Source organism: Cololabis saira, chromosome 16 (genome assembly GCF_033807715.1).
Source record: "Cololabis saira isolate AMF1-May2022 chromosome 16, fColSai1.1, whole genome shotgun sequence".
Lineage (NCBI taxonomy): Eukaryota > Metazoa > Chordata > Actinopteri > Beloniformes > Belonidae > Cololabis > Cololabis saira.
Genome location: NC_084602.1, coordinates 28,318,593 through 28,328,527, shown reverse-complemented (window position 1 = coordinate 28,328,527; position 9,935 = coordinate 28,318,593). Strand labels below are relative to the sequence as shown.

Below are 9,935 nucleotides of genomic sequence, written 5' to 3'. Positions count from 1 at the left end.
AGATTGACGTGGAGGACGCGTCAAATTAATTCCAGCAGAGTCCGAGCTCCCCAGGATAACTCCAATTTGCATTTATCGGATGAAGATCGTTTCGGTGCCATTGTGCGTTGCAGTCACTTGCTCCCAAAAAAAAGAAGGGCAGCGCGTTGCAGCAGTCGGACCAGATTGCAAGAGGTCCACGGCTTTTTCTTCTTTTGGGACTCATTCTTCTCGCCCCCCTTCTTTCTCCGACTTCGCTGGGACGCATTCTGGAAGGACACCTAATATATCTCAGCATCTCCAAATATATAGGGAAATGGGTAAGCCGTTGTTGTGTGCATGCCTGAGTGGCAGGGAGCTTATGAAAGAATAACCAGGCGTCTGCGTAAAAGACAGGAATTCACCCCGTTTTTCCTTTTCCTCCTCAAGTTCAGATGATTTTAAGAAAAAGGGAAAACGTCCTTGTCGACAGTTTGTCAACTTTATTACACAGAGGATTTTTCCACTGCCACAGCACGGGAATGACTGTCTGTTTAACGTTGTAAAACCTTAGTGGAACCACACGACCACCAATTATCCGGCGAATGTTTCTTTGAAGGGCTCTCTAATGTGTATCTGTCAAGCTCGCCATATTTAATGTTGTTTTTGTTGTCAACGCAAAGTGTGTCTGAGGGGTAAAGCCAGCCAAATAATTTACACATTTTGGTGCAGTTGCAAAGCAGCAGCTTCGAGACAGAAGTTTACAGTCTCTATAGGTGCAGATGTGCATTTTCTAACCTCAGTTTGTGGTGTAAATTATAGTAAATAGTCTTCACCAGGTGCACATTTAAATATTGTTTTATAAATAGGCTAGGATGAAAAAGTATACTTCAAATTAGACTGTATTTGAATGAATGAAGTTTATTCAGTCATTGCAACACAAAACAACACCAAAAAAACATTGTACACAGCATTAACTTTTCATACAAAACCAAAAAAATGTTGAACAATAACTGAAAAGGCATAGGCTGAAGCAAAATGCTTATAAAAGCCTATCCTATAGTACCAACTTTCTATTTTTGGCTACCGACCTCCAGAAAACCAAAAAGAGAATAGAAAAGCAAAGAAACAACAAAAGGCAAAGAAACAATAGAAAAGCAATGAAACATTAACAGATGGTCAATTGCACTTATAAGCTTCAAAAATAGCTTTACAAACCATTTTCTTAAATACAACAAAAGAATGACATGTTTTTAAATTTATGTTGGCATCATTCCAGAATTTAACTCCACACATCTCCTTTTCATACCTTTTTTAGCCATTTGTACTGTGAAATTACAGACACCTCTAAGATTGTAACTGTATTTCTATTGGTTCTTTACTGTAAAAGTGTCCTTTCTCCTGCAGAGCAAACCTATGGAGAGGTGAACCAGCTGGGCGGCGTGTTTGTGAATGGGAGACCCCTGCCCAACGCCATACGGCTGCGGATCGTGGAGCTGGCCCAGCTCGGGATCAGACCCTGCGACATCAGCCGGCAGCTGAGAGTGTCCCACGGCTGCGTGAGCAAGATTTTGGCGAGGTACAACGAGACCGGCTCCATCTTGCCCGGTGCCATCGGCGGGAGCAAGCCGCGCGTCACGACGCCTAACGTGGTGAAAAACATCAGGGAATACAAACAAAACGATCCCGGGATCTTTGCCTGGGAGATCCGGGACAGGCTCTTGGCTGACGGCGTTTGTGACAAGACAAACTGTCCCCTCTGTTAGCTCGATCAGTAGGATTTTACGCAACAAGATTGGAAACCTCTCCCAGCCGAACCAGTACGAGAGCAGCAAGCAGGGCTCCGCGCAGGCCGGGCTCCCCTACAACCACATTTACCCCTATTCCTACCCCAACATGTCGCCCACCAGCGGGAAAATGGGCAGCCCTGGAGTACCAGCCGGGCATGTGAGCATATCCAGGGCCTGGCCTTCTCCACACACCGTCAGCAACATCTTGGGAATACGAGCGTTCATGGATCCTGCAGGTGAGGAAAACAAACCCCCACTGTGCTCTGCCACGCATTTACCCTCTTCACCGGTTCATCGGGGCCGTGTGATTCCACATTATTCATTTCCATATCACTTCATAGCATCTGTTTTGGCAACAGAAAGGACATTATATTCGTGAATATAATTAAAAGTTACACCGACTTCCCCTTTGTCGTTGACGCAGAAGACAGTAACTCACGACAGGCCTTTCCATGGAATGATGCATTTGCAAACACCTTGCTCATCTGCTATATCCCAACGAATGCCTCATGCACTCCCATGTGCATTTTCCTTTGCTTTCTGGTCGCACTGTGAATTATTTTTCAGTGAGTAACAGTTAATTTAACACAATTTATATATATATATATATATATATATATATATATATATATATATATATATATATATATATATATATATATATATATATATATATATATATATATATATATATATATATATATAATCGTTGTTATATAATCTTTGTTGTTAAATTAACAAAGATTTAACAAACAACAAATTTAATAATCTATATATGGAGTTGAAGGATTCAAGAATTTTATTACACATTTGCAAGGTTGGACAAATTCCCTTTTTAATCAAAGAGAAATATTTATGATAAACTGTTGCCATTTTAATTCAATGTAATGCTTACGCCGTTTTGTTTTTAACACAAAACTAAGAGTTCGAGGTTTGAAATGAAATTGCGCAATGCCTGAATGAAGCTGCTCCCTCTCGCTCTCTCTCTTTCCCTCTTTTAATTTTAGTTTTTATGCACCATTTAATGAAATATCTTGTCTCTAATTCAGCAATAGCTGCGGCAGACGGCTATCCACCAAAGATGGAGGAGTGGAGTGGCGTCAGCAGAGCGAGTTTCCCAGCGCCTCACACTGTCAATGGGATTGACAAATCAGCGATTGAAGCTGACATCAAATATGCCCAGGTATGTACATATGTGATTGTTAAGGGAAGAGAGAAAGAAAGAAAGAAAGAAAGAAAGAAAGAAAGAAAGAAAGAAAGAAAGAAAGAAAGAAAGAAAGAAAGAAAGAAAGAAAGAAAGAAAGAAAGAAAGAAAGAAAGAAAGAAAGAAGAAAGAAAGAAAGAAAGAAAGAAAGAAAGAAAGAAAGAAAGAAAGAAAGAAAGAAAGAAAGAAAGAAAGAAAGAAAGAAAGAAAGAAAACGAAAAAAGACTGGACATATGCGCACACGATGTTGTTGTTATTGTTATATTTATCCTTTTTTTCGGGGGGGTCAACAGCAAATGGCTCTTGCTACAAAGGCCTGCTGCAAAGCTAAAGCATTAAAATGTCAAGTACTTGAGGATATTTTACAAACCCGCCAGGACTTTAATAATTAGAAGTGTATTCAAGGTTTTGGACGAGCATGACAGACACTGGAAATGTGCCTCCCTGTAAATACTCTTCAGACTTATTTCTGGAAAATTGAATTATTGCACAGATGCATGTATCCCGTTTCTGGCTGAAGCGCTCAGACATCAAACACAGTCTTGAAGCAGCACTATTGTAGGCCTCGTGTCACCTCCACAATCAGAAAGTGTAAGTTTCTGCTTATCTTATCTTGCCTGCAGCCTTCCTCGACACTGTCCAGTTACGTCTCAGCGTGCGCCTACTCTCCCAGCAACCAGTACGGGGTGTACAGCGGGCCTGCAGGCGGCTACGTGGCCCCGGGCCACCACCACTGGCAGGCACAGAGCCCGGCCCTGTCCCACCCAGGCAGCGGGATGAGCATGCACGCAGGGGAGATCCACTCGCCCATGGCCTTCAAGCACCAGTCCCGAGAAGGTAGGGTATTGAATTATTATTATTATTATTATTATTATTATTATTATTATTATTATTATTATTATTATTATTGTTATTGTTATTATTATTATTATTATTATTATTATTATTATTATTATTATTATTATTATTATTATTATTATATTTAATAAAATTTTTTACTATACTGCAGATTCTCATTCCCCACTATAACGCACACATATAAACAATACTAAATTAATAAGATGTAAACATTAAGCAAAAATCCCAAATAAAATATGAGTCCATACTGAAATTCTGAAATTCTTTAACGACAGAATTAAAGGATATTTATAAATAAAATTTATTTTCTAATAGTAACATTTTCTGAATATTCATGGCTTTATTGCCTCCCCATGCAGGTATACGCTCTTCATGTCATGTAGCTATTTATTTCCAGGAGGAAAGATGAAATGAAAATAAAATTAAAAATGGACGTTTGTTTATAACTGCTCCTACAAACGTCTTAATTTCTTCTCTGTGTTTTGCAACAGATAGGAAACCTCCCAGTCCCCTGAGCAAGCAACAGCAACAACACGAAGACTTGAACAGCGTGCATGGACTCAGTCTGGCTACCTCATCATCATAACCGGGACTTTTTTAACATCTTAATTCCCAGACACAGTTAACTGAACTCATTTCAACAGCTCCAACCGTAAGTGAGATCACTAAGCTTGTTTGTGGCTGGCAAGTCAAACACAGACCTATTCACGTGCCTTTTCTAGCTTTTATCGGTGTTTTTGGCCATTTGAATGTAAGCTTGCATGGAAGTATCGGCGCTTCCCCTCACTGGTTCATTTTTTTTTTAATACTTCATATTACTAGGCTGTATCCAATGGAGACTGCAGGTTTAAAAATGCATTTTTATAAATCTACTCAGCCATTCATGTTTAATTATAAAACAAGGGCTATTCTGAAATTCGCAGTTTATTATGTTACCCTATTTTGTGGCCATGATCTCGATTCCACAGTGACTTGATGATGTGAACAAGATATATAAATTGTCTAAATGTAAAATATATACCAAAGCTTTAATTATATATTTTTATAAATTCATTGTAAATATTGAAAATAAAGGCCGTCTTTCAAAGCCGTATGTTGTACTGTCATTTCGGTAGGCACCGACCCGTGAAATGGCACCAGGCCTGTTGTGTGGACCGTCCCCTATTCGCGAGAGTAGTCCGTTAGGGCGCTGATATCAGTGTAAACACGAAAGAAATAAGTGCTTGCTCTATGCCTTCTTTTTAGTTTTCTTTTTTCTTTCTTTCTTTCGTTTTTCTTTTTTTTTTTTTTTTGTCAGTGGCCACCCTCGTCTCGTTATTCATATTCTGAAACAAAACGTCATTTCCAACTGTCTTCTATAAAGGTCTGCACTGCAAAATACAGCCTAGAAAATAACTTTCCTTGATGGAAATTCGAAGTGAAAATGACATTTTAGTTTTTTTCCTGAGACTTTTAAGCATTTACGTAAATGAAAAGGAGTTTCAGTTTGCCTCACATGAGAGCATTTCTTATGTAGAATTGACTCTAAATGTCGATAATGGCTGGACAACTATTTAGAAGGAAACACAATTTTGTTTACTCAGGCGTGGAGCCCTCCACAGGCTGGGCGCCTCCGCTGATGTTATCTGATTTGTAATTGATACCCGCCATGATGGAAATCTGCGGGCTGATCGTTCACCTTAATGAACGGCATGTACAGGAGAGCGGCCAACAGTCCTATCAACCCTCATGCAGCCTCAGGGATATGTTATCCCGCCTAGTAGCGATGGGGACTTTCCCATAAAGGCCTGTGCTGTATGGGCTCAGTCCCGTCCCTGCTCTGTAAACTGTTTATTCCTGTGGCCATGCTTGTGCAGCGCTGGCTCCAACGGAAACACTTCTCTCTGCTCTCCTTTATAACATGAACAGGGTTGGTGGCAATATTAAAGAGACCGTGTGAGTTGAATTGTATGATCGTTCCTGTCTTATAATAATTAAGTTCACAGTAATATTTAAAAACATTTTCCTTAGGTAGTATTGCCTCTGGGGTAATTTTGCAGTTCTGGTGTCATATAAATTATTGTTGCTTTGTATATATATATATATATATACGCTTAATTTTCTACTTATAGAGGGTTTTTGAAAAAAGAGGACAAAAAGTTGAAGCTGATTAGACTGATCAGCTTTATCACTGTTTATGTATATATATATTTTGTAAAAGATATATATACATATATATATATATATATATATTATATATAATTTTCTACTTGTGTGAAACAATTTTTAAGTGTTTTTTTATGTTTTTATGTGAAACTACTTTTTTCCACATTTCTATTAACTGCTGTATAAAGTTATTTTCTTGATGTGCTTCTGAGGACTTTGCTTGCTAATTGGGCCCAACTTAATGTGTTGGCATTTCATAACCCGGCAAATTAAATAACATCTTTTAAAAAATTGCCCCCCCCCACAAAAAAAGAAAAAAATGCTTATTTGCCTCTATCATCATCCGACAAATCTGCATCAATGCATCATAGTGTAGGATGGTGGGGTCAGGGAAAGATGTGCAGAATAATTGGTTTATTATTTCACTCTTTCTCTCTCTCTCTCTCTCTCTCTCTCTCTCTCTCTCTCTCTCTCTCTCTCTCTCTCTCTCTCTCTCTCTCTCTCTCTGCATATATATATATATATATATATATATATATATATATATATATTGCATGGCGTTTCCAATTGTAAGCTTCTTTGAATGACATAATCTAAATAGTTAAGGTATAAGAGTGCAGCTTTTTCTGTTTATGATGTCAGCAAGGCTTCAGAAAGTAATAAAAGCACATACTTTTATAGTTCACATCTGTTGCACTTTCGGAGACTTAAGAAAAAAACAAAACAACACATGACAAAACAAAACAAAAAGGCAACTGTTTCTATTTAGGTGGAAATGAGGGCCATCAAATGATTTCAGTCTATCCAGCTTTATCCAAACAGTGATAAAGCTGATCAGTTTAATCAGCTTCAATTTTTTTTCCTCTTCTTTTTTCAAAAACCCTCTGAGATTGAATTATATTGAAATTCTCGAATGAGAGAGGTATTTTTAACCCTTAGATGCTTTAAATGAACATTCACTTCAGGGAGGATCAAATCTGAATATTGAGTGTGTATCAAAAACATAATTCATAACTGTTTTGTTTCTATGCTTCTTTTCGGCATATGATTTGAAGTTATTGCAATGGTCTAGTAATATAATCAAAAATACAGGATGAAAGTATCAGGTACTGTCTCCCAGTCTCAACATGTCTGACAGCTGTTTTGATGCACTAAAAGGTGGACGGAGAAGTTTTACCTTGATTTTGTCAGTGAAACACTTTTGAACAAGTTGAAGAATTTCCAAAAAAACTGGGATATTTATTCAAAATAGCTGTCATGCATTTAAATCCACTAAAAGAGACACTTTAAATGCCCAATAAGTTGTTAGGCTTTAAAATCATATTTGGGTTTCATCTGTTGTTTCATTTAGAAGCAGTTTGATGCAAGATCTGTGGCAGTGACTGAATGTTGCATGTCTATTGTCCTTTTTGATACGGAATAAGATATTATTTATGTTTAACTGGGCTTTTGAAAAATATGCCCCAAAAATAGGAAGTATTTTACTAAAGGCACACTACGAAATTCCAATAAGGTCTCCCAACATAAAGGCACTGAAAAGTTTTAATAGCAGGTTTTAAGATGCCCGCTGGAATTTGGGCAACATAAACTCTATTTTGCAGAAGCCAATTCCTTTCCCATTTTACAGCAAAATCCCAAGTGACTCAGTATATCCAAACATTAAGATGGCCTTTGAGTACACACGCTCCCTGACTGGAGTCATTCATGTTTTCCCGGATGCCACTTGGGGTTCAAAAAACACTCCTTCATGGTGGTGGGGTTACTTCCTGCGGGACCTGTGGTCATCAATCAGTGCAGCAAGTGATACCCCCCAGTGCGTCTTCAGCAGACGCTCTGTGTTGCAGGGGCAGCAGGTGGGCTCGTCTCACATGTTTTTGTCAAAATCAACACAGGGAGCAAAAACATAACATTTTTGCAATATGTGCTGCATTAAAATACGCAAGTGGGTTCATTATTTTTTGTCCTTAAATTGATTCAGACAGGATCAATTAAGTTAAGTCTTCATCAGTCTTCAAATATCAATCTATGCACATTTCAGTAAAACACTTAATTGCACTGATTGATTAGATAGTCTTGGATTTCTTTAAAAGTTTTTTTTTTACATGTTGTAGTTATAGATATAATTTCTTACTTTTCAAAAGTCCTTATACAGAAGTGTTAATAGAAGTTTTCCCTGACTTATTCAACAAAGATGTCTTCTTTTTTCACAGTAACATGAAAACGCTTCAATGTAAGAGTGTGCAGATCCTCTGTCTCATTTGTCTTTAAAGTTTTTACTCAAAAACCTACATTTGAAAGGGTTCTAAAATGCCAATAACTTAAATAGATAGACAGCTACTGTAAGTAGGATATTTAGCCTTCTTGGTCCTTGTGCGTATGGTATTAAATACTTTAATCTTCAATTGTGCTTCCATCTTCAATTGTGGCGATTCATCAGTTTCTCCCATGCACAAAGGAAGGAATTTTTGCTCTCAAGAGACCAAAGTACATGTAATATATTTAACACTTTACTGAGTATGAGCTAAGGCATCTCTCTGTTTCTCTTACTTTTGCCCCCATTGAGGGAAACAACCCCAGGTTGGTCAGGAATCGCTTACTCGTCATTCTCAAAATCAATGAGGGATCATTGTCAGATAGGTAGCATGAGCAGACCAGATTGTACTTGAAAAAAGTAACAGAAAGATACATCAAAAATGTTTTAAAAAGACACAGTTGAGCTTGGCAGATTGTCAAAAGAAAAATAAATAAAAAATCCCAGTGTCAGCACTTCTACTCATGTCTGAAATTTCAAATGAATTGACTTGCCATGGAAACATGATGCATGAAAACAAGCACAATGCTGGAACGTGAGCGTTTCCCAGTCTTTGTTATGCATGACATCATTTGTGACAAGCTTTCGCAGAAACAAAGTCGCACATGAAAAATGACCATTGCTGCCAGCCCGATGCTGGTATTGTTGGGTAGAATGTAGTGCAGTCAGAGAACCGACATTTGCACTCATATGGGAAAGTAAAACAAAGCAAACACAAAGTTGCACCAGGACAAAGACGCAAAACGCACTCACAATGGTATGCTCCAGAGGAGAACATGAAAAAAATTATTATTAGATTAGTTTGTAAATTACGCATTCATGTTTTTCCCACCCAAACATGAAAGACAAAAGCAACGGGTCTGTAACAATGTCACTCTTGTAATTCAATCACCACTGATTTTTTTTTTTTTTTTTTTTTTTTTCCACAGACTTTCCACAGGATTTTTAAGTAGGCAGAGTTACAGCTCTGAAGTCTGGAGGATGATAAATGTATCCCTCCCATGTTCTTACTTGCTCTGCCAGCTCACCACATCAACCAGATGCTCTAAAAGCAAAAGGGACAGAGACATGATGATGACATTTGGCTTTTTGAATGAAAACGTATCATTTAGCGTTTGCTCTCAGGAGATTCCGCCGCTGCTTTTGGTCCTCTGAGGATACAGGAACACAGCAATATGGAGAGAAACCACAGGATCATGTTGAATTCTAGAGCCCAGTTTTGATTATTATATACAGATGACTAAAGGAGCATGAAATTATGTTTGCAAACACAATAAAATACTTTCACCGAAAACACTGTTATGAAAGAAGGCCTAATTTTGTAAAACTAAAAGAATGCTTGGTACATTTTTTTCACAGTTTCTGTGTATTTTCAACAATGTCTTTGTAAATATCAACACCTAGGCTATGGAATTTTTCACTAAAGACAGACTGTAGTTGCGTAAAATTGTCAGCAGCAGTTGAATTCTGTTTTAGGAAAGAATTGCATTAAAAGAAAGAGAGTCGCAAATCAAAGAGAATCTTCTAATTTATGGAGACCATTGAATTAAATGTTCCGCCATATGTGAGTTATTTAGTAAAAAAGTTGCCACACGCATGCCAAATTCTGCCAGTAAGTTAGCTTGTTAATTTTTTTGGCTCAAAATATTATTAGGTGACAAAAACAAGA

General features: G+C 37.8%; 1 protein-coding gene across 1 annotated transcript; it reads left to right on the top strand.

Annotated features, from left to right (window-relative positions):
- The first annotated feature begins 16 nt into the window (after nt 1-16).
- On the top strand, nt 17-4,897 carry pax1a (paired box 1a). The gene is given in 6 exon segments (XM_061744002.1): nt 17-299; nt 1,366-1,709; nt 1,711-1,984; nt 2,798-2,931; nt 3,576-3,789; nt 4,302-4,897. Coding segments are annotated over 6 exon segments (1,281 nt in total). The 5' UTR covers nt 17-79; the 3' UTR covers nt 4,397-4,897.
- Nucleotides 4,898-9,935: the final 5,038 nt, after the last annotated feature.